General features: G+C 59.5%; 8 protein-coding genes across 8 annotated transcripts; 6 read left to right on the top strand and 2 right to left on the bottom strand.

Moving 5' to 3' along the window:
* Positions 1-84: 84 nt before the first annotated feature.
* TRAVEDRAFT_46705 (uncharacterized protein) lies at positions 85-999 on the top strand (the record flags this gene model as incomplete). The annotated part of the gene is made up of 1 exon (XM_008039199.1): positions 85-999. The coding sequence occupies one exon, from the start codon at positions 85-87 to the stop codon at positions 997-999; it is 915 nt and encodes a 304-aa protein (XP_008037390.1).
* A 558-nt stretch (positions 1,000-1,557) lies between these two features.
* On the bottom strand, positions 1,558-2,406 carry TRAVEDRAFT_46706 (uncharacterized protein; the record flags this gene model as incomplete). Its single annotated transcript, XM_008039200.1, has 4 exons — positions 1,558-1,789; positions 1,843-2,095; positions 2,150-2,292; positions 2,348-2,406. 4 exons carry the CDS (start codon positions 2,404-2,406, stop codon positions 1,558-1,560), a joined length of 687 nt encoding a protein of 228 aa, XP_008037391.1.
* Positions 2,407-5,566: 3,160 nt separating this feature from the next.
* Positions 5,567-6,310, top strand: TRAVEDRAFT_46707 (uncharacterized protein; the record flags this gene model as incomplete). The annotated part of the gene is made up of 1 exon (XM_008039201.1): positions 5,567-6,310. The coding sequence occupies one exon, from the start codon at positions 5,567-5,569 to the stop codon at positions 6,308-6,310; it is 744 nt and encodes a 247-aa protein (XP_008037392.1).
* A 606-nt stretch (positions 6,311-6,916) lies between these two features.
* On the top strand, positions 6,917-8,966 carry TRAVEDRAFT_122910 (uncharacterized protein; the record flags this gene model as incomplete). The annotated part of the gene is made up of 9 exons (XM_008039573.1): positions 6,917-7,000; positions 7,057-7,291; positions 7,351-7,921; positions 7,973-8,094; positions 8,148-8,210; positions 8,266-8,419; positions 8,478-8,648; positions 8,715-8,773; positions 8,830-8,966. 9 exons carry the CDS (start codon positions 6,917-6,919, stop codon positions 8,964-8,966), a joined length of 1,596 nt encoding a protein of 531 aa, XP_008037764.1.
* Positions 8,967-9,118: 152 nt separating this feature from the next.
* On the bottom strand, positions 9,119-13,920 carry TRAVEDRAFT_121826 (P-loop containing nucleoside triphosphate hydrolase protein; the record flags this gene model as incomplete). Its single annotated transcript, XM_008039574.1, has 6 exons — positions 9,119-11,687; positions 11,740-11,949; positions 12,006-13,145; positions 13,199-13,413; positions 13,471-13,674; positions 13,732-13,920. The coding sequence occupies 6 exons, from the start codon at positions 13,918-13,920 to the stop codon at positions 9,119-9,121; spliced, it is 4,527 nt and encodes a 1,508-aa protein (XP_008037765.1).
* A 581-nt stretch (positions 13,921-14,501) lies between these two features.
* Positions 14,502-16,190, top strand: TRAVEDRAFT_122823 (voltage-gated potassium channel; the record flags this gene model as incomplete). Its single annotated transcript, XM_008039575.1, has 9 exons — positions 14,502-14,907; positions 14,965-15,035; positions 15,088-15,179; positions 15,226-15,327; positions 15,382-15,460; positions 15,519-15,538; positions 15,600-15,613; positions 15,669-15,829; positions 15,888-16,190. The coding sequence occupies 9 exons, from the start codon at positions 14,502-14,504 to the stop codon at positions 16,188-16,190; spliced, it is 1,248 nt and encodes a 415-aa protein (XP_008037766.1).
* Positions 16,191-16,499: 309 nt separating this feature from the next.
* Positions 16,500-17,891, top strand: TRAVEDRAFT_147380 (uncharacterized protein). Its single transcript, XM_008039576.1, has 2 exons — positions 16,500-17,662; positions 17,724-17,891. The coding sequence occupies exon 1, from the start codon at positions 16,530-16,532 to the stop codon at positions 17,631-17,633; it is 1,104 nt and encodes a 367-aa protein (XP_008037767.1). The 5' UTR covers positions 16,500-16,529; the 3' UTR covers positions 17,634-17,662; positions 17,724-17,891.
* Positions 17,892-22,980: 5,089 nt separating this feature from the next.
* TRAVEDRAFT_64470 (uncharacterized protein) lies at positions 22,981-25,552 on the top strand. The gene is made up of 4 exons (XM_008039577.1): positions 22,981-23,051; positions 23,165-23,288; positions 23,342-23,680; positions 23,765-25,552. The coding sequence occupies exons 2-4, from the start codon at positions 23,169-23,171 to the stop codon at positions 25,472-25,474; spliced, it is 2,169 nt and encodes a 722-aa protein (XP_008037768.1). The 5' UTR covers positions 22,981-23,051; positions 23,165-23,168; the 3' UTR covers positions 25,475-25,552.
* Positions 25,553-26,738: the final 1,186 nt, after the last annotated feature.

The following is a 26,738-nucleotide window of genomic DNA, read 5'->3' on the forward strand; positions in this document are numbered from 1 at the left end:
GACCGTCGCTTGGACTGGCCGCTGTCACTCACCCTTGCTCTTGTACCGCTCACTGCACTCCGTGGAAACCCAGCCACATCAGTCATGAAGTCAATCAAGCGCACTGTCCAGGATCTCCTACACTTACAACCGAAACTCGTGCCGCTGATATTGCCCGGGACCAAGGCGTACTGCCGATACCCCGGCTGTGGACGCTATTTCAAGCCTATCGACGCGCTCGAGGAGTTCTGCTCCCGTGAGTGCTTGCAAGACTTCAATTGGCAACCCCCCGCGCCGTGGTACCCTCCGCCGAAGTCTGGTCTTCTCGGACAAGGCTGGTGGAGACGCGGTACTAGCGTCGGCGGGCCTCCTCCGCCTCAGTATCCTCAACGCGCGGCCACCATACAGCTCACGCCTATGTGGAGCCTTCCCCAGCCGAAGCTCGAGCCTCTTGACGCAGGCCTTGCCAAGTCTTCGAAGCGCCGGAAAGACAAGACCGGGCGGGCTGGCCATCAGCACTCCCACTCCCACCAGGGAACATTTCGACCCACAGCGGTTCCTCCCCCCGTTACATCTAGACATAAGGCAGCACCTCCTCCCGCTACATCATCCAGACCTAACGCAGCACCTCCGCCCGCTACTAGAGCACCTCTTCCTCCTCCCCCTCCGTTTATCGGTCGCCCCGCGGTAGCTCCTGCGGCACCGACTCTTCGTCCGCGCACCCGGGCCCACGACCTCCCACGCCCCTCTTCTTCCAAGTACAAGGCCAGGCCCCTGCCGCCCATCCAATGCGACCGCCCGCTGCCTCCCCTTCCGCCGCGCGCACGCCGTCTCTCCGCGAGCGGTGTGATACTCCCGCCTCCATACTCGCACTTCCACCCAGAGCTGCTGGTACAGGAACGGCCCGCTAGGCCCCGCCACCACGCTCCCAGCCGTCGCGGCCCTCGGCCTCGGTCGAACTCGTTCGGCGGGTATCGCTTCCCAGCGCAGCCGGGGCACAGCAGCCGGCGACACCACTAGACGTCGTCGTCGGTCGGCAGCCGTACATGTGCGTTTCTCGTTTCTCGTTCCACCGTTTCAGTCCGCCATATCTAGTCTCAAAGGCGCGATACACCGTTATATCTTCTTTTACGCCGCGGCGATCCAAAGAACACACTCCTTTTCGTCTTGCTTTCCGGCTCTCCACATCCACACGCTCGTTCTCCCGCTCTCCACATCCACGCTCGTTTCCACGCTGTATACATTGTATCGATAACTTGTTACGGATCGTGTGATCCTCGCCGTCGTCCTGTATTTGTATGTACCACAACATCTAGACGTCGGTGGATGCTCAGTGTCCATTATGCTGTCTCTCAATACACTTGTATCATATTGAATCGCTGGAGGCATTTAGCAAGCCAAACCAAACGATGCTACGATGCTCGTTGAAGTTAGAAAGACGACAAGTCATGCCGATGGACAAAGCTAAAGCTCTAGATCACTCTCGCTCGGATTGACGAAATCACTGTGGAAAGAAGACTAAATTTGCAGCGTAACTCAACATGGTCCTGGCAGCGCGTCCGCCGCCAGTCCCATGCCCTACGTGAACCGAGGACAAAGGAGAGACCAGTAAAGACTGAGGGTGATGTACACCAAATACACCGGGTCGTCTGGGCCTCCGGCCCTCCAAGCCACATACACACCGTCGACCGGCGACGGAATGCGGTGGGATGAAGGGACGGCAGAAGACGGGGGCGTCATGTTCGCACAGCGCAAAGCGATTGGGATCCGCACCCAGCGGGAACGCCCTGGCGAAGGGTGTTGCACGCACCTGCATTCACGGTGAGCTCAGGAGTGGAGAGCTCAAGATAGAATGGTACTCACTGGGGTACTCTCGCGGGAGTGGGAGGGTTCCTCATCGCTGACGGTGACTGGCGGGGCCACCGTGCAGCGGCAGGATTTTCTGGAAGGCGTGCAGCTTGGGATAGGTGGGTCCAATGGCTGGGGCCGTTCGCGCGGTCTCGGTGGCGGGAGAGTGGTTCCGTCAACGAGCCGCTTCGCATAGCAGGGGACGCAGTATTGGGAGGAGGCAATTGGGGGGACCTATTAAAAACATCGATACAGATGCGGGCGATGCCTGGATAGGGGAGTGAGTAAGCGAGCTGTTTTTTGGAACATCGGGGAGACGTACCGTTGGTGAGAATTCTGAGAACCGCAGCTCCTTCGTGGAGCTGAAACCCCGCGTCGTCTTCCATGCACGGAATATGGCGCGGAGGGGCATCTTTCACGAAGTCGGAGCGACAAGAATGCACTCTTGTCGACCCGAGTTTGAGTCTGAGTGACGTGTGTCAATGAGTTGTAAACATCATGGGGAGAATATTGTACTTACAAGATGCGGGAGGGAACAGTGAGCATGTCCGAGCGAGCTTGGAACGCCGGAAGGGACATTGAAAGCGTCCTTCTAACCTTCGACCGCCATATGCATGTACGCACATGACGTCTAAGCTCGACTAGAATCCATCAGGATCACACTGTAGAATGATGCGCACACGACAACTCACAAGACACGAGGTGATCCTGCGCTGTGCCAGACTATCTTGCGTGCGTCGGAGGGGAAAAGCGAAGCGCGGACGAGAAATCCGTTCAAGTTCGCGCGGTGAAGAGTACCACGGTGTTGTATCTCGCGCTAGCAGGCTTGAATGCAGGCACTTCTTGGGGGAGAACAAAATGGTGTTTGAGCGCGAGGGCCGCGTCGCGAGGACTGTTGGGGAAGATGAGAAATATCGACCAGCCGTCGAAACAAGGTACGTACATGTTCCTTGTGATAACAACCTTGGGGAAGGGTGGGTTGTAGGCTCAAGAAGAGAGAAAGATGAATAATCGTTGGGAGCATGTCGCTCTGGAAACCGACCGCCAAATTCACCCTTGGGGATATCGAGACTAGTCGCTTGCGAACGCAACGACGGTCGAGATGTCGGGCTTGGAGAGGCGGTGGAACACGCGGAACAACGGACGGGCGCGCATTAACTGAGCGATGGGTGACAAATCTATCGCGCCGGCTAGCGCATGTCGAACGTTGGAAAAGAGTGACCAGGACGAACGGGTGACCTTGCAGAATGCGCCGCCTTTGGGAGACCATGAGCACGGATTCCCGAGTTGCAGTTGCTTAGAGGGATGTATCGAGGAGGTCGAGCTAGGTGCCAAGCCTAAGAGACCTCGTCGACAGTTGCGCAAAGAACAGAGCGCTGAAGGCCAAAGAAGCAAGCCTCCAGGAAATTGCACCAGTCGGGATCGCCAAGTGTTGTCCAAGGCTGAAACGCGAACTCGAGCGGAAGCCAGCAGTGATTGAAACTCGAAGAGCAGTACTGATAGACGTCGACCGTCGAACTTGCCTAGGGTTCGGCGGTCAAGTGAAGCGTCGTAGCAGAACATGACGGACTCTTGAGTGGTGCTAGCGGGGCTTGACGCAAAAGACCGAGTGTGCCAGACTGAGCTTGACGAAGTCTGGCGTAAAGGTGTACAGAGACTGTATGCGGTGAGCCATCTATATCTATACTCACCAAGATGGGAGACAGACCTTGAAGGCGTCTCAGCCAATCTAGGGACCAGGGGGGGGGGTCTTTCAACTCCCCACGACTACCTCTCGTCGACATTCTCAGTGACATAGTCGACGAAGTTATTGCCCATAAGATCCTCGTCGAGCGGGCCATTGTGCCGTTAAGGCTTCGACGAAGGAGCGTTACTACCGCAACGAGTCCATGCACCTATATGACTTGTTCTACCGAGCATATGCCGGAAGAGGTGGGTGGTATCGGAGGCTTTATTACCTCAGACGATACCACGAGCCGTAATGGGTGTATGAATGAAGCCGAGCAGGAGGGATGGTGGCCGTTGAGGTGTGAGAGACAAGGGACATTTCGCAACGCTTAAGGCAGACTATATAATGGAGGATGCGGTGTCTGAGGCTGGCAAGAGGGCTGACAGTGGGCTGACAGTGGGCTGACAGTGACCGTGGTGGTTGGCGTCGCAATCGAGACTGTCCTTCGTCCGAACTTGCTGACTGGAGGATATCTACAATCTCTCATCAACACGCTACTGAAAATACATGGTATCAGCATATCCAACACGCTCAATAGTCGACCAGGAACTTACTATCATGAATGTCTGTCCTGGGTGTTCGACGGCAGCGATCTGAAAAAGCACGACATAAACCGAGTCAAATCATACGGTGCGGTGGATCCCGCGACTGCCATTCGGGTATGGCCCGCTCCACAGGTATATTTCATTATCGCTTCGGAAGGCTCGCAACACTTAATCGAGGCACTTGTGCAGCTGAGACTTGAGTTCAGAGTGGGTGATGAGGATGATGGTGGTGTCCATTGCCGACCAGTTGCCGAGCGGTGCCAACCAAGCGCCCACACCGTCGCGGAGTGATCCGATTGCCCAGACGAGCACTTGCGTCTGCTCCTCCTCGCGCCCTACGAATGTCGGTGAGCACTCTACCCAGACATCCTGCCTTCTCCCTCGAGGGATGTATTCCGAGAGTCCAGGCGGGATGTGTGGATCTGAGTGTGTCTACATTAGACGCAAACGCCCGCTAGATTTGTCAGCGTTTATCATACCGTCGACAAAACCATATGGTCACCGGCCGTGAGTGGTCTACTCCGCGAGTCCCACCTGAACAATGCGGATTTCCAGGGTGCATATCCGTCTATGCGATCCTCGCGAACCAAGCCTGCGCGATATCGCGCTTCGGCCAAAGCCTGAGAGATGTCAAAGTAAATCTGGCCCAAGCACTTGCACCCTAGCTAGACAATAGGTGCGTCGATCCTTAAATCTTCGTGCTCAAGAATGCAGCTACCGAACGCTTTGGATAGGGTCTAGCGTATCCAGGTATCGTGTCTAAAATCAAGGCACCCGCTTTGTGGAGTATGATTGCGACCATTGTCCTACCGTCACCTCGCTTGGGCTCTGCTGCAGCCGGCTTGGATACAGCTTAAAAACAAAAACGTGCTACCGCACACGCATACCCCGCAGTGGCCGTTCCCTCCTTCCCTCCCTTCACCCAATACCCTCTCTTGTCGTCTTCCCGGCCGCGACCATGAAGACACTAAAAAATCTCTTCTCTTCAAAGCGCAAAGAGCGACTACAACCTGTCCACTGCCGGTGCTGCGGCAAATCCTTCGAGCCGGAATTCGAGCATCAGCCATGCTGCTCGAGTGCATGCGTTCGTCGATACAATCACAGCAGTGCTCGCGTTAGACGTCCGCACGCCGAAGCCCATCCTCCTCGACAGCCTGTCGGGCGCCCACAACACACCCAGGGAGCACAACATGTTGGTCACCACTCTGCACGACCTTCGGCCCCCCCTGGACATACGACGCGTCCTCCCCCTCCCCCCGCGGCCCCAGCGTCTGCCCAATACTACCATACACCTGCGAATCTTCACCCCCCCGCATATGACGGAGGCGTCGTTCCTCGCCCTGCGCCCCATCATAACGCCATCGCTGTCTACCCCTCGCGATATCCAGCCGACCAGGTGCAGTATCCTACAGGATTCACACCCCCACCACAAACCCTCTCGGCGCTGCCTCCACATGTCTCGCAAATGTCCCGCACGTCTTCGAACCCGGCACAGCCGCGGGCCCGCCCACGCCCTCGCAGGCAGGACGTCCCCCAGCGACCGTCGTCCGCCGGGCACACGCCCGGCACTGCGCTGAAGCCGCTACCAGTGTTCACGGATCCGTGGGTTGAGAATGCCGCGCAAGATAGCCACAAACGCGACGACACTCACCGCCTCCGCCACCCATCGCGGAAGGATGTCTCTGAGGCGCGCGCACCGAGTCGACCGCAGGCGATGCCGACTGTGGTTGCCCCCTCTCCCGCCCGGGCTCAGGCGATGCCAATTGTTGCTCCTTCACCCATTCGAGCTCAGGGGACGACAACCATACTTGCACCTTCGCCCATTCGGCCGCTGAGCTTGCGGACGGTTGCTGGTAGCCGGTTGAAGGGGTTCGGAACCCCTGTTCTCTCCGAAATCTCTTCTGAATCAAGTGCCAACGACGAAGAGCCTCACGGGGGCTTCTACGACGCGCAGGGGTACCCAGTGAAAGGACTTCAGGTCACCGCCGACGACCAGGCGATCGAGTCTCCTTCCAGTGCGGGATGGAAGACCGCGTCTACGGCGACTCTTGTCCCCACTCCCCGCTCGCGTAAGCATGAGGTGCGCACTCCAGCATACCAGTGCGGCAATTACGCCCTATACCATCCTGAAGGTTCCGTGACGCCTCGTCCGAAGGCGGCGACGCGCCGCGCGCCACGCCCGAGGTCCAACTCGTTTGGTGGATACTAGTTCGCCTCCGCCTTGCCGCCAAGAGATCCAAGCAGCGCTGTCTACCCACTCCGAACCCCTCCCCTCCACCGCCCCCGCGCCGCGCCCGTCTTCACGGCGGCCCACCGTTATGTTGCATTTGCGACACTGATACCGCGCCATGCGGTTCTACCACACTCCTTTCCTTATCACGTTTCTCGCATTCCGTTCGTATATTGTTTATCTCTATCAGTATCATAAGTACCGCCATACGTGTACCAGACGCTCGTTCATCCGCCCCTGCTGTGTATCGCCTATCTGCTACATACTGTTCTCGTCTGCTGTCGCCCGGACTTTGTTGTCATCGCTTGTAGCATAGTCGCTGTTCATTGTACGTACTTACTTTGTAGTTACCCTATAAGACCGGTGTTTCGGAAGCATCGCGCGCGTTACGTTCATTTCAGCGCGGCTTGTCATGAGGAGGATCGCGCCGATAGGCCGGGTGTCAGGTGAGATAGGGAGAGCTGATGAGGCCCGACCGAGTCCTCTGCCGTGACCGTCGTGCAGCGCGTCTGCCTCGCCGATAGTGCGTGTCCGCCGTATATAACACCGCGCAGCCCGCCACGCCCGTCTTCGACCTCGACAGCCATGCCTGTTTCAGACGCCATCCTCACTCAGATCCTCACCCAGCTCGAGGCGCTCCAGGTCTCGCAGCAGACCTTGGCAGCCAAGGTGCGCCCACTACGCACTACCGCGATCGCGCACGTTTGACTAAGGGGCATACGCAGGTCGATGCGCTGACACCGCCGAAAACCCCCTCGAGCGCGCCGCAGAGCAGCGGGACGCCCGCCACCAGCGGGCAGGCAGCCGCGGAGGCGATGATGGCCATGGAAGCGCCGACTGCGTCCCCGCACTCCTCCCTCATCTCGCCCTCGACCTCGCCCGCGACCGGCACACTCTCGAACAATGAACGCGACAAGGAGCGGGAGAAGGTGCTGTACACATCGCGGGTGATGCTCACCAGTAAGTCGCGTCGCGCCGCCCCTGCCACCTCCTGTCTGGGCTCACCACTCGCGCCATAGCGTACCCCGACCAGCACGGCATCAAGCCGTACCAGCTGCAGTGGGGCGCGGCCGAGGCTGCGACGCGCGGGCCTATCATCTGCTCACGGCTGCCGTCGACCATCAAGCAGCGCAACGCGATTGGGGCGCACTCCGGGTCGTACTCGATCTACCGCGCGCTCGCGATCGCGATGGGCACGCTCGACCCGACGCACAAGCCGGACTACAGCATGACGGAGCCCGCAGTGTCCGTCCCGCCGCAGCCGTCGTGGTCCGACCCGACGAAGATCGTCTCGTTCGACCCGTGGGGCCATCTGGTGCCGCAGGTGTACAAGCGGGAGCTGGAGGAGCTCGGGCTGGACGTACGTCCGAGCATCGCCGTCACGCGCGCGCATATGAAGCTGTCCGAGATCGACGATACCGTGCGGAAGGGCGGGCTTACGATTGACGGCAAGATTCTGCTGAAGAGCGCCCCCCTGGTCAACGCAGACGGGACGCAGAGCTCAGAGGACCCTGGCGTGGAAATCGCTATCAGCAAGGCGGCTGTCGAGCCCGTGTGGTATCTTCCGGGTGTCGCTGAGCGGTTTGGCATGTGAGTGACTGCCTACGATTTCGGGATTCTTCGAGTTAACCAAATGTTCAGTTCCGAGGCCTTGTTGCGTCGCGCACTCTTCGAAGACACGGGAGGAATGTACCCTGAGCTCATCACGCGCCCAGATATCAAAGTCTTCCTCCCTCCGATCGGCGGCTTGACAGCATATATCTGTATGTTGCTCTTTGAAATGTGGCCACACGCGTGGATCCTGACTTCAATCTAGTTGGAAACCCTGCATTCCTATCAGACGAGTCGAAAGAACTCACCCTGCGTGTTCACGACGAGTGTATGCTATACATCTCGATATCTAGTCGTCTCTGAAGCTGACACGTCTCTGCTAGGCAACGGTTCTGACGTCTTCGGCTCGGATATTTGCACGTGCAAGCCGTATCTCATCTATGCGATCGAGGAGTGCATCCGAGGGGCGCAGCGTGGTGGCGTCGGTCTCGTCGTATACTTCCGCAAGGAGGGGCGTGCTCTCGGCGAGGTCACAAAGTAAGTTTCCGCTGCTCGTCGCTCGAGTTGGGTGTCTTACTAATATGCGACCATAAAGGTATCTTGTGTACAACCTGCGCAAGCGTGGCGGCGACTCGGCGGACAAGTACTTCAAGGCGACGGAGCTCATCGCCGGTGTGAAGGACATGCGCTTCCAGGCACTCATGCCCGACGTGCTGCACTGGTTCGGTATCAAGAAGATCGACAACATGGTGTCCATGAGCGACATGTACGTAATTCGTTTACCCCTCCTAGAGGAGGATCCGCTCGGCATGCGGGCTTACGCTGCTTTTAGGAAATACGACGCTATCGTACAGTCCGGCATTCCCATCCACAAGCGCTATGATATTCCCGGTATATTCGCTCTCGGAAACACGCTGCCCCGGGTTGCGCTGACAGGCATTTTGCAGAGCATCTTCTGCCTCCCGACTCGCGCGTCGAGATCGACGCGAAGATCGCCGCGGGCTACTTCTCTCACAACAAGATCATCACGGAGGCGGATTTGGTCAAGACGGTCGGGCGTACGTGGGAGGAGACGGAGCACTGAACGGACATTCATCACACATGGTATCCAGCTACATGTACATCACGGGTATAGCTTGTAGTCCTAGTTGTACTGTAATCACGGAGGTGTATTCGGAAATCAGAAGTTCATACAATCCTAGAAGGTCATTGGAATATACATTGGTCAGAAATTTACTAGTCCTTCTCAGGCACCTCCTCATCGTCAGCTGGGATCGGCTCCTCGATGTCGACCTCCACGCCCATGACCTGGAGCTTCTTGATCGCCCGCTCCGCGGCAGTGAACCTGACCTCGTCTTCGCTGACCCGACTGCGATACGACGCAGTGACGTGGAGGAGCTCCTCCTCGTCCATCAGCACCGCGCACTTGACCTGGCCCTTCTCCCTCTCAATCTTGTACTCGACCTTCTTCTGTGGGTCCTGCTTCGCCGCCCAGATCGCGAGGCGTGACACAGGGTGCAGCACGTCTACGTCCTCGATCACCACGCGCTCGATGACCTGCATCAGCCCAAGGCTCCGCATCACCCCCCGCACCGCATCCAGGCTGCCCATCGAGTCGACGTACACCGCGCCGAGGATGCTCTCCACCATGTCGCTGATGAACTTCGGCGCCTGCAGACTCGTCAGCGCCGCCCACGGGTAGATGCGGTCCTCGCGGAGGGCCTGCGCGATCGCGGGCCCGTGCTTCTCGAAGCGCGCGAACGTCAGGTTCTGGTCCTCGAGCACGCGGTGGCTCGAGTGCAGCAGGCACTGCCAGAGGTGCACCTTCTGCGAGTCATCCGTGGTCGCGAGCCCGCCCCCGAGCGTCCACGTCGGCATGACGGACTCGACGGTTACGGACGTGCTGAGGCAGACGTATGCGAGGATGTGCGAGTTCACGGCGGCCTCCTTCTTGATGTGCATGTACCCGGGGGAGTAGTTCTTCCCCTCGGCGTGGTAGAGGTAGTCGGTGACGACCATGTCAAGTGCGGAGTCGCCGAGGAACTCGAGCCGCTCGAGCGACATGACCGCCGAGTCGCCCTGGTAGCTCGCGTGCGTCAGCGCCTGGACGAGGAACGTGCGCCGCTTGAACTGGTAGTTGAGCATTTGCTCGACGAGGGCGAGCTGGTCAGGCAAGTCGACCAGATCCTCGACTTCGTGCATCTCCTTGATCCGTTCCGACAACTTCTTCCACGAGATACCGAGGCCGAAACGCGCTACGCAGTCGATGGCGAGGTCGAACCCGCCGTGTTCGTAGGCCGCGCCGATGAGGGACTCGACGACGTCTGCGAGCATTTTGGTAGACAGCTCCTCGGCTTTCTTTTTCTTCGGTTTGCCGTCCTTTCCGACTTTGGCGTCCACCTCCTTGACTTCCTCCTTCTCCTCGACGAGTTCGTCAAGCGGACCCTGGGTAGATGAGGCACAGTGCGGCTTCCACTTTCTCGGGACGAACCGGTCACGGATGATCCACTGGTACAAGCCCTTCTTGACAGCTTCCTTTGCCAGGCTCGAGTTCGCGACAGCATGATCCTTCTTCCGGCTCAGGTAACCTTCGTGCCAGAGCGGGAACTCGGCGTATAGCTGGTTGCTGCTAGTAAACTTCAGCACGGTGTCGCCCAGCGTCTCGAGTCGCTGGTAGTGGGATAGCTCCTGCGCGATCGGAGCGGTGATCGCCGTCAAGAGGAGGGGCAAAGGGACACCAGCCACGGACGTCGTGCGGAACAGGTTGGTCCGTAGAGCGTCCACGGTGAGTGCATTCGCGAGCCAACGCAGGATAGACGGCAGCATTAGGGCATACTGCACTTCATCGCGCGAAGCCAGCTCGACCAGAGCATATTGAGGGTGGAGCAGGAAGAGCGAATCATCTGGCGGTGGTTGTATCCTGCGATCGGCGTTCTCAAGCGTGAGCGGGATCAGGAAGTTCCTGCGTCTGGGAAGCGACTGGACGACCATTAGCGGATAGGATATCTGGAGGTCCGGATACATGGCGTATTGCTCGCGGAACGACTCTTCTTCCTCGGCCGACAGCGGCTCGTTCCGCCATCTGAGAAGTTGTAGGTGCTTGTCGAACTTGTTCATGCCTCGCACGATGGCCAAGTCTTTCGGATACGAGAAGCGCTCCCCGAATGCAGCCGCATTTGCGACAAAAGGGCTCTCACCCTGCGCAGTAAGCCCCTTCGAGTATCGTTCTGTCTGCCATCGCCGGCGCTCCTCCCATGTGCCCTCGTCAGGCCACGATGTTGCGGGGAGAAAGAGGTAGGCGAAGTCCATCATGTCGCGATCCATGCGGGAGCCGTAGAGCATGTTGAAGAGCCTATAAGTGTATTGCCTAGCACGCTGGATTTCCTCTTCGTGTACAGGTGCCGCCTTCGCGGACGAGATGAAGACCGTGGCCTCGCCAAGCTTCGGGATATACAGCGTCGGAAAGTCCTCCTGATTGAACGCGGGAAGTGGTCGGCGCGTCAGCATACGCAGGCCGGGCAGGCCCTCGACGGTCACTTCGTGGGCGAACCATTCCGAAACATCCTCATATACGGACCAGGGATCCATCTGGATAGCGACGCGTGCGGTTCCCGCCCGTTTAGCGACCTCCGCGAGCATGGCCTCGACTTCCTCCTTCTTGTCCGGCTCGATAGCAGTGCTCAGGGGCAGTAGGTGGTTATCGAGTAATCCGGCGTGGTACAGCTCCAGGTATGCCTGATACGCGACGTGTTGCTGAGCCCTGCGCTTCGAGCCGTGTATTTGCGGAGTGCTGAACTTGCGCAGGCTGGTGTGGTGCATGTGAGCATGGGCCGTTGTAATGGAACGTGTTTGCTTACTGCTTAGGAAGGGCACGTGGAAGCGAGACGGTCGCGCCCCAAGGCCCTTGGTATGGCATCCTAGAGGGGTTGGGGAGAGAATGCCATCCCTCGACGTAGTCAGGAGGGTCCAGCTCGTAGATCGGAACATGGCTCTCATGGCCGCCGCTAGGAATCACTGCACAGAAGTGGTTCAGATGCGGTATGGCAGAATGCAGCGTAAGAAGAGCGCTACGATGATGACATCAGCAACGGTGGGCGAGGTGAACAGGAGATGCGAACCATACCCTGTCGAAGCAACCTCGAACTCGACATAGCCATCCATGTCGTCAAACGCGTCGTCCTCGTCCACGGGAACAATCGCATCCCGCCGGGGGTCGTTGTACGCCAACATCATCTGCCTTTCAGTCGCCTCCCATTCCTTGACCTTCTGTGGTCCGGTCTCCTCGAACATGATGATGAAGCTGCTCCGCTTTCGCCGCGCTCGGCCTCTACTCTGCGCCCACGCTACGATGTTCGGAGGCGGGTCGAAGCGAATAACGCTTCCGCACGCCTGGATGTCGATACCCTCCTCAGCGACCGACGTCGAGACGATGAGGTTCTTGTCGCCGATCTTGAAGTCGCGCAGCGTGTCGGCCTGGCTCTCATCCAAGATGTTGCGAGTGATGTCGAGGAATGAGTGCCGCTTGAAACTAGAAGACGAGCCAAGAAGACAGCCAATGCGGAACAGCTGAGCCGTCTCGGGGATGCGCTGGAGGAGTTCGGCAAGAGCAAGAACGGTGTCCCGACGGGTGACAAAGATGAGACCACTGTAGTCCTCGTCCCTGGAGCGGAAGAGCCCCTCCTCGACGACCAGAGAGTCTACGAGGGCGCGGACCTTTGGGGAGACTCCGCTGACGATCTTGTCGACATCGGAAGGAGGCGTTGTGACGTTCACTTTTGAGATGATGCTGAGCAGATAACGCTTCTCCTTCTCTTGCCAGGCGGACATGATATTGTTGTAGGGGTTCGCAGCTACCTTAGCGCGTTCGATCACCTTGGCCACATACCAGTCTGCAGCCCATGGCCCAAGCTCCACGCAGATCTCTGCCGCAGCACGGGCGAAGTCCCGGAGGCCCTTGTGAGTGAATGTGTCTTCCTTGTCGATCGCCTTGGACAGCTGCTGGTCCAGTCGGTGACGGTCGTCCGTGGGACGCAGCTTCGCCAGCCTTGAGCGTAGAGACTTCACGTACGGGTCATTCTCGATGTCCAGCGCGTCGATGACGGTTTGCAGCGACTGATAGTTGGCAGATGGAAGGCCATCCCAAACATGAATGGGAGAGGCGTAAAGGACGTGCTTGAACTCGGGCCGATACACATGCTCCGCCAAATTATCACGGTGCTTGCGGGCGGAACGAATGGTGCTATCCAGGTTCTTCTCCAAGTCCCTACAGCGAATGTGAGCCTCTTCGCTTATAGTTGAAGTTGCATATACCCTAACCTGAAGGCTACATCGACGTTGCCGCCGTAAATTGGACTTGCAGTCAAGCCGAGCACAGCGGGACGTACGCGGTCCGTCGGTCCAGTGAGGTTGGTGCGTGACGGGAGATTCATGTAGAAGTTCTTCATGATCATGCTGTAGGGGTGTTTCCCGGTAGCATGATGCGCTTCGTCGAAGACCATGAGACCGATATCAGTGCCCAAATCAACATATGCCTATCCCCGACGTTGAGCTGTGCACTAGTATTTGAAAGAATGTATACGAGTACTTACATGATGCAACGCGTCAAGGAGCACTTGGGGAGTTGTGACCATGATTCGGTGCGTAGCGAGAATCCTCCGCCACAACGACGCATCTTTCCACTGGTTAGGCTCAGAAGCTCCTGAGACGTGCCCCACGGATACAGGAATAGCAGTCTTGATGACCTCGTATTGTTGGTCGACAAGAGCTACCGTCGGCGCAATGAACCACGAAACCTACCCAAGCACTGTCGTCGGACATTGTACCGTGAACCTGGTGTAGAATGAACGCACCTTCCGTGAATGGCGCTCTGCTTCTAGCTTCATCCTCAGCACGGCGATGTGCGTCTTGCCGGAGCCAGTATCAAGGGCAATGATGAGGTTGCGGTGTAGACTCTCCTCCAGCAACTCTTGTTGATACGCACGAGTATGCACTATTGGGGGCGCGCCGACACCGGGGTCGTCATTCTCGGGGGTGGCCATCGCAGTAGGTACACGGGACCGGAGTAAGGAGTTGTTGATGGGTATGCGCGTATGTGGCTTAAGGATAGAACTTAAGAGCGACCTGCACGAGTGGCTGGGGAACGTAAACAAAGCAAGTGGCTCAGGGGCAAACGCGACGAACCTTGTGCGGAGAACAAAGCCGATAAATTCAGGTAGGCACTTTCCTTCGTGGGCGGATGCACCAGGTAGTGGCTGCTGGGTAGCCTATAAAGCTCGTCCTTGTAAGTCGGTCCTACCCTGTCCTACCGCAGCATGATCAGATAACCGCTGACCAGAGACAGCTGCAGTCGAGTTCATTTATGCCATTCATCGAGATGCACATGATACGAGTGAATCCGGAAAAAGAAGAAGGGGGCGCAGACGGCGAGCATGGTCATTTCATCGTTGCAGCGGATGGCAGGAAGCAAGGTGCACGCAGACGCCTTCCGCGGCGCGCGCTACGCGTCAAGCCGCCGACTCGTCGCAGCGCGCTGCACAAACTCCGACCACAACCACGACCACGACGAACGACGTCTGCGGGGCTTGTTCCTGCCGCTGCGCCGCTCCCCCCATCATACCACATGTCTCAGGCCATTCCGCTTTCCAGGATCACCACCCCGCACAGTGCCAGTCCGTACGTTGCCGCCCCCGACAGTCCAGGACAGGCCGAGATCCAGAATGTCTTCGGATACGAAGAGCCGGATGAAGCCCTGAACATCTCCCGGCCATGGCAGAGGAACCTTTATATGCTAGTGGAACAGCCAACATCCTCTCAGCCAGCATTCCTAGTCCACCTCTTCACGACTTTCCTGATTGTCCTCTCCGCTGTGGTTACCGTGCTCGAGACTGTTCCTGCGTTCCACTCTATCTCTGGCAGCTTCTGGTTTGGACTGGAAACAACACTAGTTGTGCTCTTCACTATAGAATACACTGCACGATGCATCGCTCACGCCACATCCTGGATGAGGTTCTTCAAATGGGTCACTTGTGAGTGTATATCATGCCTTTAGCCTCGGACCGAGCTTACTCTTTCCTCGCCCGTAGCTTTCTTTGGGATCATAGACTTGCTGGGTATACTACCATATTATATTGAAATCGCGCTACAGCAAGATACCGTGAGTTCCTTAGCCTATACTCGTTACCGACTTTCCTAATTCCCGTCCCCAGTCCGTTCTCTTCAGGTTCACAATCCTGCGTACTTTTAGGCTACTACGTGTATTTCGACCATTCCGCTATAATAACACCATACTTCTGCATGTGTCCTTTCAACTCGTCGGATAGACCCGCCGCTAACCTTCATCCTAGCACCATCGAAGTAATGTTTCTGTCGTTTCGGCGGTCACAACATGCCCTCCTGGCCCTGTCGTTCTTCGTCGTCATGGTGCTAGTTGTATTCAGCACGCTCCTGTAAGTGCACATTGCTGAGCTTTGTGGCGTCGTAACGAAGCGGATTTGTGTTAGTTACTTCTGTGAGCGGGGAACATGGGACGAGACATTGGGAACTTTCCTAAACTCGGACGGCGATCCGAGTCAGTTTGCAGTGCGTACCATCTGGCTTCTGGCTTCTCTTTGCTCGCATGTATTGACGTCCGTCGTAGTCGATCCCAGCCGCAGGATGGTGAGTCCCCCGCGAATATATGCTGTCAAGCGAATCTAATACATGGAATGGACGAACATAGGTTTGTCCTAGTGAGTAAGTATTCGTAGTCCCTTCATGCGCGCTCATGACCTGACTAGTTTGTTTCCAGCTATCACCACGGTGGGATACGGCGAAATCACCCCCCGGTCCTTCTTGGGACGGCTGATCACCCTCCCGTTGCTCGTGTTCGGTTTGCTGCTGATCGCACTGCCTACATTTGTGCTCGGTAGAGAGTTTAGTCTTGTCTGGGAACTCATGGAAGAGAACCAGGTTCGTTACGTTCCCTCTGATCATAGAGCCCCTCTGAACCATTGCGCCGTTGCAGAAGGCCCACGACACAGAAGATGTCGCTGAGGAGATCATGAATGACCCCCTTGCCTCGCCTATGCTCAGCCGCTCGCGCTCTGTTCGGGATCTCGCATCCACAACCGGTCTCTGGCAGCATGCCCAAGAAGAGCTCACGCGCCCCCGCAGGATTGCGAGCAATAGCGGGACAGGGGCGAATCAGGCGGAGTTGGTTGCGCAGATCGCAGAACTGCGGGAGAAGGTGTACGAGCAGGATGAGATGCTGCGGCGAATCATGACGGCAGTAGAAGGACGCAGCGCGGAGACGTGGCCACGCAGCAGGTAGCACGAGGGGAACTTTTGGGCTGCGGTACTTTGGACAAGGACATTTGGGTCACTTGTATTATGCACCACCTATGGTTGCTTGCAGCCCACCTGCGCCTACTTGCTGAGCGTTACTGTGGGAGACATCTATGGGCAGTCGAGGATCCGCGTCTGGAGCGAACAAGCATGCGTTTAAACGGATCAACGCCTCCGAAGCACGGGCGCTCCGCTCGCAATGTTTGATAGCCACGTGGCTACGTGCCGCCGCTTCTTGTTCCGGGCTCCGCTCGCAACGTTCTGTCAACTGCTTGTGTACTGCTAGCTGAGCCACGGGATTTGCGGGTCTGCACTCCTTCGCACCATGTCTTCGTCTCGAGATAGGTCGCGACTGAGGGCACACGATGATCCTGAACTGGTCGACGATTTGAACGATCTCCTGGACAAGCTGGACATGCAACTCCCGTTTACTCTCGAGACCACGTTCGACTTGACGCCCTCGCTCCTCCTGGGCATCCTGGAGTCGATCCTGGAGTCGCGACTTCCTATCACTGCTGCCATACGCGCCTCGCGTGACTTCGCGAGCAAAGTCCAGGCGATGAAGATCTTCCTCGGCGTGTTCGAGAGCGACGTGCTCGGCGGCGTGGACGTCGGCCTGAGCGACATCGACCCGCGCAGGCTCGCGGCAGGTGAGGAGGAAGAGGTCATGTTCGTGGGTGAGCTACTCTGTTGGCTCGGCAGGCAGCGCGGCATCCTCCCGCCAGGTGCGGGCCCGTCCCAGGAGGACGACTTCCCGCCATCCTTGCCCAAACAACAGCGTGCCATGTCGCCCTCTACCCATTCTACCGTGACGAGCGGGATCCACTCCAACCTTTCCATGATGCCGACAGCCTTGGCAGAAACCGATACGACCGTCATGTCCGTCGCCTCCGAACCCCTCCCTCCGCTCGCCCAAGCTGCACTCCCAGATCTGCCAAGTCTCCCGCCCGTACCCGACCACGCCGCGAGTGCAAGCGGCAGTGGCTCGCTCCGGAGACAACCACGGTGCATCCACGAAGTAGACGATACGTCGTTCCTCGCAGACTTGAGTCTGGAGAGCAGCACGTCCGTATGCCATTGCACGACATCCGACGCCGAAGACGACCTCCCGGCCACTCCCAAGTCCCCGCCCCCTATCCGCCGCGCCGGCTGGATAAACCACGCTGATGAGAAGTCGGAGCTGGACTTCTACCATCGCCGGCGCGCACCTTCTAGTGCCCCGGCCACCGCGGCGCGGCGCGTGCATTCATCCCCCGGTCTCACAACGCCAGCTCCGATGCGTCCCAGAGAGAGCACCCTCGGGAGCACGCCGAGACGCATCATCACCTCGCACAATGCACCGACGCAGTATACCCTCGCGCTGCTCAACGAGCGGGCACGGCTGTTGGATGAACTCGCAAAACTCAAGGCGGCCTCACTTGTGAAGTGAACCTCGCCTGAGCCCCTTATCTTAGTTTGGTGCGTGCATTCAACGTGTAGTCGGTTTCTCCGATCTCATATGAAGCTTCGAATTCTGCAGGCATAGTTTTGGATGTGCCGTGTCGTGTTGTCTCATTCTTCGCTTTCACATCTGCTCTCGAAGTTCCGTCTTGCTTTCCGATCGTCGCAGTCTCGTTCTTGTATCTCACATTCTACTCCCCTTTACATATGTACCCACCGCGCCATGTACACAGTGCGCTTATTTACCGGTACGCAAGCCTACACAATTTTCGGCGTATGTTACTGAGCGGTTCATTTGCCCCTTCAGAACCTCCTATGCTTGGGTGTAACCCCGTTCGTCGACTTGCAATACATCAACACAGTATTGCCACAATGAATCTGATGCTAGATCCATCTCCGGCACTCGCTAACACAGCGGAACAGTTATGACGCAGTTGTGTACTTCGCCGCATTGGGTATAGTGCGTGATGTATGATCGAGGACCGGGCCATCACAGTACTCATCCTCGATCGAGCGTAGAAGTTCACATGCATGATGCCGATCGTACTACTGCAGTACGGCCCCCTACCCACTGTGGCGCAACTTGAAGAGAATTCATGCCACCAGATAGCGTGATAGGACGGTACGTTTCGGGCTTTTATTAACAAGATACCTACACAGTTTCGCCGCTGTACCTATGCGTTTGTCGAAGTCGTCTTGGTCCGACGTGCGTGCGTTCAACTCGCTCACCTCGAGCTCCCGGCCATACTCATCCGTCGAGGCATATCAGCGGCACGATTTTCTAGCGCACAGACATCCGAAGCACGATCTGCGCCTCCCCAAACGGCTCGCACCTTCCGAGCCTACCCGGCATAGCCTACCACACGGCAGAATTCCGGTCCTCGCGCACCCGCCGGCCCTCGCGCACTCGCAGTCTCGCACGGCCCTCGCCCTTCTTGTCTTCGTCTTCCCCTTCTCCCTTCTCTCCCGGCACCCCCCAAATGCTATTGCCCGCGCTCGCCAAACGCCACATCGCGGTGCACCCCCCGATCGCCGTCGGACGATGGCCGTGCAGCTGCCAACAACCTCCCGAGCGCGCCCGCGAAGCGTCCGCATAGAGCGTCGCGACACAGCGAGACGTGGCCGAGTCCCGGGCTCGCTGGATCCTCGGCCCCCCCAGCGCCTGCGCGGGCGGTAGCCTGTTTGTGCGGGAGGGCTCGCGCGGAACGCTAGAGGAGGGAGGGGGCGTTGAATAGCCCGTGCAGGGTCGCGAGGGAGGGCGACGCGCGCACGCCGAGGTAATAGGTATGCATATGCATACGGGTTCTCGCCGCGTCCGGACGTCGCACAGGGGCAGACTCCCCGCTCATACTCCACGGTGGCACTGACTCAGGCTGCTGCAGTAAGTCTGGAATCGTCGCCGGAGACACTCGGGGCGCGGGGTAATGCTGGGCCTCGCTGCACCCGCACAGCAGCACGCGGTGGGCCTGCCTACGCAGCTGCGAGGTGTCTGCGGTTCCGCGCGCTGGTGCATGGTGCGCGGCATCCTTGCATCTGCTGCATACAAGACCCGGAGAAAGTGCGGAGGCGTGCTGGTGCACTGCGCCGTGCGCATGCTCCGGAGACGCCAGGGCGCGCGCGCGGCGATACTGCGACGGGGAACTTGGGCTCCAGGTTCCTTCCAGCGTACCTGCTGCAGGTGCTTGCGGTAACAATCCACCTTGCGGCAGAGCAGGTGGTGTGCCGCAGCGTACGGCCGCGCGGGGTGTGGATGATTGGCTGTCCAAATGCAGACAGAGGAAGTAGGCTTTAGACTTGTGACCCGCCGCAAGGGGACCGCGCGGGAATCGAGATCGCGTGTGCGTGGGACCAACGGCCGACAAGTGTGTACATGCTAAGCCTGGATACGGATACGGACGACGGAGCAGAGGTAAAGTCCGATTGCCTCTAGGCTCTGGCGCGAAGATGGTGGCCCCGTGAGTGCTGTGCGATGTGCTTGTGCGGCGCGGGTGCGGATGGCGCTTCCGGACGGGCCGCTGCATGAAGAAGCCCGCTTCATCGATGCAGCGCAGTGGTAGCACTGTACATACGCTGTACCGCTATGTATGTTCTGTCGCTCGGCGAAACGTCCGAGATTGTACCCGCCATGATCATCAGGGTAGTAAAAGATTGATGCATACCCCATCTTCCATCTTCCATGCACCCATGCATGTACATGAGCATGCGTATCCGGACCTTGCGCGCTGAGCAACCGCCTTGACATCCGGACAACGCAGGATAGACGCCCGCAGGAAGCGCACACGGGAGGGCACCCATATGCGGATACCCCGCGCAACCACCTCCCATTCGGCGTTCAGACTCCTGCCGGAGCCCGAACCTTGCCTATGCTTAGCGTCCCCGCCATGCGGGGGAAAACGCCCAGGCCGGACGCGGGAATGCGGGGTAGATCAGCGCAGTGGCGAGCAGGACGCGGAGAAGGGCTGGGGCTCGGACTAACCTCGCGGAAACCACGCGGGGTGAGCGGCGCGCTTGTCTGTGCATCTGAACTGCTCGGGGTGGGTTACGGGGTAACGTACTGGCCTCGCTGGGCCCAAGGGCGAGCTCGGACGGGTGCAAGACCGGTGGAAAGTGAGATGCCAGTGCCGAGAGGGGGGTCTAGAGCGCGCCTGCTGTACGACATAGGCGTGTAGCCGGTAGGGATGCGAGCGGAGTGGAGAGGGTTTGCGAAGGACACAAAGCAGTCGCGGCAGAATGCACGAGCGCGGTGAATGGGCAGGCACAGCACGGCGCGCGAGGTACGCTGCGAAGCGCAGCCGTGCTCTCCTCGCTTCGCCGCGTTACGGAGAGCAGGCGGAATGGCACAGGGCGCAGGAAAAACCGGCAGCGCAGAGCTTCGTCGACAGGGAATCGGCTGCAGCGCGGCGAACAGGCAACGAAGGCGCCCCCTGGAGGCAGTATGGCTGTAGCGTACGCGTCGGCGGGGGTAGGGACGCGTGCGGGTGCGTTTGTCGCTGGCACTGCGTCATAGGCGGCGCTAGGTCCCAGGAGAGGGGAGACTGGACAGGCCGACACGGCTCGCGAGCACACGCGCGGTCGGTCATCAGAACGCCCCAGGAGACCTAGATGGAGTTCTGGGCAGGGCGCGTCCACGCCGCTCGCTTGACCCCAGGGCAGCGGACGGTGTGGACGCGGACGGCATGCGCTTACCCCACACACGCCCGCACTGAACGTGCTCGTCCACCGGAATATCCTGGCACCGCGCGTCCGGGCACTTGCCTGCGGGCAGGAGAGCAGCGCCGGCCAGTTGTGGACAATCGTGGTGCATCGCACTGCAGCAGCCGTGCGCCCTGCGGTTTCGGGGCATGCGTATAAAGGAGGCGAGATTCCCCTGCGAGATCGGACATCGCCGCGGATGGCAGCGAGAGGGAGGCTTTCGGTTCGAGAGAAGCTTTGAGCAGCGCTTCGCGAGCTCGTCATCGCGCCTGTGGCTTCTTTGGACTGGGGGCGGGCGGGTCGCGGTCAGCCTCGAGCGGGAAGAGCGAGGCGCGCTTGCGGTCGCCCGCGCTGTCCTAGCAGGCGGCACGCGGGTAGCCAAGGGACCGCGTGGCGCGCCGCAGCGAGGTCGTGGTCGATGCATGTTCGCCCGTCGTATGATGGGCGCACGGACTTGTACGTCTGATCCCTGTGGAAGGGAGTTGCGGTTAGATTTCCTTGAGTCATAGCGAGGGGCGCCTATATGTACATTCAACTGCCATGTCAAGTTCGTGTCTCGCTGTGATTAGAGATAGACGTACCCGGAGTTGCCGCGGTAGAAGGCCTCGGTGTGTCGTTTGTGTTCACACAGCAGCGTGAACGGAGCGCTGGGGAATTACGTTTAACGTCATTACTGCGCAAAGAAAGACGATGGGTCAGGGGGAAGACGCGTCGGTGTGTGGGACGCGTTATCTATGGGAGTAAGCGGGCGAAATTGGACAGGGCGAGAAGAGATCAGCGTACAGCTGGAAAGGATCGAGGGCTATCGAGACGGCACGGAACGGGCTAGACCACGATAGCATCCCGTCCCCGCACCCACGCCTTGTACGACGGACTGTGCGGTCGCCGGTGGGTCAGGATGGAGTGGGTTTGGAACAGGATAACGCGGGGCATGAATGATGAGATACGGGGACGTCACCTAGCATGCTGGCACTCGGCTATGCAGCAAACATCCGACGCAAAGCGGCTTTTAGCGTCGACGCTGCCGCATCTTCCACGAAGTGTGGTGAAGGTCGATATGTCCGCCATGTGCGCCGTGCGGGAACGGACCGAGGTGCGGTGGCGGGCGGAGGCACTCTGCCAGGGGGACGGAGGAGGTCCCCATGGGGATGCCTGTTTGGGGAGGTGTGCCTGTGATTCTGGAATCTGGAGAATCTGGAGATAAGATGATCTTGTGTGAGCCGAGTGTTCGTCATGGCGCATCTCAGATGGCGGATGCAACCCGCCACGCGCGCCGCCCGGGGGCGTTCCTGCCCCGCAATGTATCGACGCCCGTGATAGCGCCCCGCATGGTGGCGCGACGGGTAGCCGAGCGAAACGGCCAAGTTGCTTGCGCCCTCGCGGCCAAGGCGGGTGCGAGAGGAGAATAAATTGCGAGGAGAGGGGAGAGAGCACGTTTGTGGCAGGACGGCGCAGTGTGCAGCCGGCGGCGGGGGGAGAGGATGGATCAGCAGCCGGGCGGCGGGCGGAAAATGATCGGAAATGGGGAGGGAGGTGAGGACGGTGGGAATCGGAGGGGGATTGGCCGGAAAAGGGAATGGGGGTCGGCGAGACGAGCAGGCGGTGGCGGAAGATGGCGAAACTTATCTGCCCTCCGTCGAGAGCAGCGTCGACGCCCGCGCGCACCATCGATCCTCGCACCCCCACTCGTCTCATTTTTGGCAGAAATTTTCGTAGGGAGTTCTTAGAGTGCACAAGAACGCGCGGGGCCCCCTCCTCTTTCCCCTTTCCCCTCCCCCGCAGCGCCCAGCCCAGCGCGTGAAACGTCCCGCGCCCTGACACTCCGCTGCGCCCATCTGCCAGAGCCACCGCCGTCTGCTGCTGATATCCGCCTGTACCGCTTTCCCTCGCCCTCCTCCTTCTCTTCCTCCGCCCACGCTCGAGCCCCTCGCTCTCCTCCCACACGCCCTCCTCAGCCGTCTGCACTCTAGATTCTGCCCGGATCATCCGCGGTCGTCACCTCGTCCCATCCATCCTGCTTCTTGCCAGCCGCCGCTTCGATCGTCTCTTCCACCGCCTCCCCAGCGCGCGGTAGCTGCGACCCTGCATCGCTGACACTCCATCAATTCAGTCCACGCGGGGTATCCCCCACATCCCCTCTTTGTCCACACCACCACCAATTGAGGGCTCGCCGTCCCCGGCCCAATCTAATAGATCTTCGCGCCCTATTAATCCCGTGCGTATCCGTCTATCCCTCCTCTCTTCCCCGTACTAATACCCGCCCGTCCACCGCCTTCCCCTCCCTTCTGCTCGTTCGGCCATGGACCTCTCCTCCCTCCTGCTTCACAGAGACATGGACGTAATGCCCCCCTCACCTCCTCCCCCGCCCCAGGCCTCAGAAAAGGCCGCCGCAAGGCCATACAAATGCCCCTATCCTCTGTGCGGACGCGCTTTTAGTCGTCTGGAGCACCAGGTGCGTGTGCCACTCGCGACCGCCGACAGCACAATTGCTTATCTTTGTCCCAGACTCGCCACATCCGTACCCACACAGGCGAGAAGCCGTTCGAGTGCACGTTCCCCGGCTGCGAGAAACGTTTCTCGCGCTCCGACGAGCTGACGCGGCACTCCCGCATTCACACCAATCACGATGGCGCACATTACTCCAGCGCAGCGGGCTCCAGCCACCCTGCCCACAAGACGAAAGGCAAGGCGAAGGTCGAGCATATAGCCGACGGTGGTATGGAGATCAGCGCTGGGAGATCTTCGGCTGGTATGTCCCCCACCGACGCTGAATTTGGTATCACACGCGGCTCGAGTATGCGTGTAAAGAAGAAGGCGAGGAGCCGCGCGAATAGCGACGATGAGGTGAGTTTTGGTTTTCCCCCACAAACACCCCTGTGCCTGCCCCTCGTTTGCGTCATCGTGAGCTGTTACTGACTCAGTCTTCAGGATGAATCATACGCGCGGCCGACGGCGATGTATCCCTCTGACCCCACACTCTTCGACTACCCGCTGTCGCATCCTCGGCCAGCACATCATGCCGAACACATCCTCCCCAACGCATCAAATCCCAATGCATTCTCCGCGCTATCGAGCGTCGCCATGGAAGAGTTGTACGTCCTTGAGCGTAGCGAGGCTATGCGGAGAGCCGAATTCGAGGTTCGCCATTTGGAGGCGCTAAGGCGAGCGGAATACGAGGCTCGGCATGCCGAAATCATGTCCTACCACGGCCGTGTCAGCAAGAGCGCGACCACCACGCCCCTCGGAACGCCGTTCTTTGCCGCCCAACCCCCACACAGCGATGAAGGCGGATACTTCAGTGTCTCGCGCGAACGCGACATGGGCCTAGTGGACGAGGAGCCGCTTACGGCTAAACACGGGCGGCGCCGCAGCATGGGCAGCTCGAAGCGCGACTTCCTAGCTATGCATCCGCATACGTCGGGCCACGTCGTGGACGGCGCGCATCATCACCCCCGGGTACACGCGCATACACACGCGCACCACGCTAATGGCCACGCAGTATGGTCGCATCCCTACCACCACCCAGCGGCGAACAGGCCTCATCTCCAAGCCGGGCACGAGGACTCGCCGTCGCCGATCAGCTCCGACTCCGACTCTATGCAACCAGCTCATTCGCCTATGCACGTCTCTCCGGCTGTGCCACATCATCCAGCATCTGTCGACCATGCTGTGCATCACCCCTTCGCGAACGGCGCGAAGCCCCCAAGCAATGCGGAGTTTTCATTTACTCCGTCGACGAGCCCATTCCTTGGTGGTCTGCGGACGCTCAACATCCATTCCAGCGGCCCGTCGCGGGCCCCTTCACCCTTCCGCCTCCCTCCGCCCTCGCTCGACAGCCCTGTGGACGAGTACGGGCACTACTATGACCCGCGCACGCGCAGGATCACGAGCGTGGCCGGCAGCCCACCCTCCTCCAGCGCTATCAGCGGCCGGATGGCGAAACGAGGCAGCTCTGGGGACCTCGTGTCGTACGCTGCCGCGCACGGCGTCTCCGTTGACCACTTCGCGATGCCTCCGCCGAGCTTCCACATCCCGTACACCAGCGACCGCACCTCGATCGCGTCACTGCCGACACCGCAACTGTCAAGCGGCCCCAGCAGCAGCGGGAGCAGTCCGCGCAGCCACGCGCACTCGCTCGCACACGAGGGTGGCAGCTCCTCAAGCTCGCGGGCACCGTCGCCCCCTCACCACTCGCGCGCGCCCGGCCACCACCCGCAGGGTCCCGCCAGCCACCACCACCACCACGCGCACCTCGCGCACTCCGTCCGCGCCGCGTTCGGGATGACGCCCATCCACCCGCGCCCGCGCGCGGGCCCCCCGGCGTCACACACGGACCCGACGGTGACTCCGTCGCATTTCGGCGGCTCGGGCGCAGCTTCTGACGCGCACCCGCTGTCGCTCCCGGCGTCTCGCGCGTCGTCGCCTCCGATCAAGCTCCCGCCGCTCAAGCTTCCGTCCTCGCCGGCGTCCCCGCTGAACCGCCCTGACGCGGGCGCTGCGGCTGCGGCTGCGAAGGAGACGCGCCGGCGCAGCCTCGACGGCGCGGTGAGCGAGATGACGCTGCACGAGTCGCAGAAGGTCGAGCTGCCGGGCTTCAGCGAGTTCGCGGCCGCCTCGGGTCTCGGCAGCAGCGCGTAGACGGGCGAGAAGCAGCCAGCCAGCCCGCCGCTGCGTGTGCAGGGTGCAGTTAATGTGGCGTGCGCGGCGGTGCGGCGAGGGGAGGGGGAGGAGGGGGAGGGTGGTGGTACACAAGACACATGGGAGGGGAGAGTACGTGAATCTGGGGGAGGAGTGGGGGAGTCTATAGACATGAGAGAGTATGAAAGCACAGTTCGACGTCGAAGGCCCGTCCGCGGGGGTATCTTCTCGAAACCGGAGCACCGAGCACCAAGCATCCAACAACCAACAACGCCGTGACACACCGTCACCGCACGCACCGCACCGCATCGTACACGCGCTCCAGTTCCGACCCTGTTAATTCCAGCGATCGCAGTTCTGCATTATTAATCTCCGCCGCCTCTCTGCTGCGCTGCGCTTCAGTCTTCCGATGCCCTTCCGCGCGGACATGGATACGCATAGACTACAGTAACACTGGACAATCCCTTCTGCCTGCCCCGGCCGCTGCAGCGCTTCTCGCCTCCCGCCTCCCTCGAATGCACGCCTCCGCGCCCCGCACCGTCCGCGCCTCCGGCTCCCGGCCTCGGCCCAGTCTGCACGCGGGCCCTCGTTATTCCCTGTCCTTCGCGCCTTCTCTCTCCCCCCTGCCCCCACGACCGTCGCACAGTAACGCTGCGATGACGATGGCCGAGGTTGTGCCCCCCCTCCCTACTACCCCCTTCGCGCCCATGCGTGCGTTGTACTTAGATCGCTGTTACGAACGTTCATGACCATAGATTGCGCTGTACTAGATCTTGCAGGTATTTATCCGTATGAATAGATGGTCTCTTGCGGTGAAAGTGCGTGCGCGGTGACCTCGGAACTTGAGCAGATGAGTTTGAGCAGTACATATGGACACCCGAGGCTCGCGGAGAAGGTAGTGAATATTGCTGTGCTCGACTGTGCCGAGGTTTTCCCGGGCAAGTACGATCGCGTACACTACGCACTCGTCAGCGGTCGCCCACCACCTGGCCATCCGACACGACACTGGTTTCGCCGTCCGATGTATGTGTATACTGTCGTGGACGATAACATACTCACTGGGACGGTCATCTAGCTCGGATTGCTAGATTAATCCCTTGTTGAATCATTGCCCGCCGACTTAGCGTTTGCTGAACGTTGAACAAAGATTCCCTGTCGCCAGTAAGACTCACAATTCGACAAGCCTGCACATTCTCTTCCTGATATAAGAATTGATCAGGATATACTCCTTCTACATCCTCGACCACCATACTCGACAGCCGCA

Source organism: Trametes versicolor, assembly GCF_000271585.1.
Source record: "Trametes versicolor FP-101664 SS1 unplaced genomic scaffold TRAVEscaffold_5, whole genome shotgun sequence".
Classification (NCBI taxonomy): Eukaryota; Fungi; Basidiomycota; class Agaricomycetes; order Polyporales; family Polyporaceae; genus Trametes; species Trametes versicolor.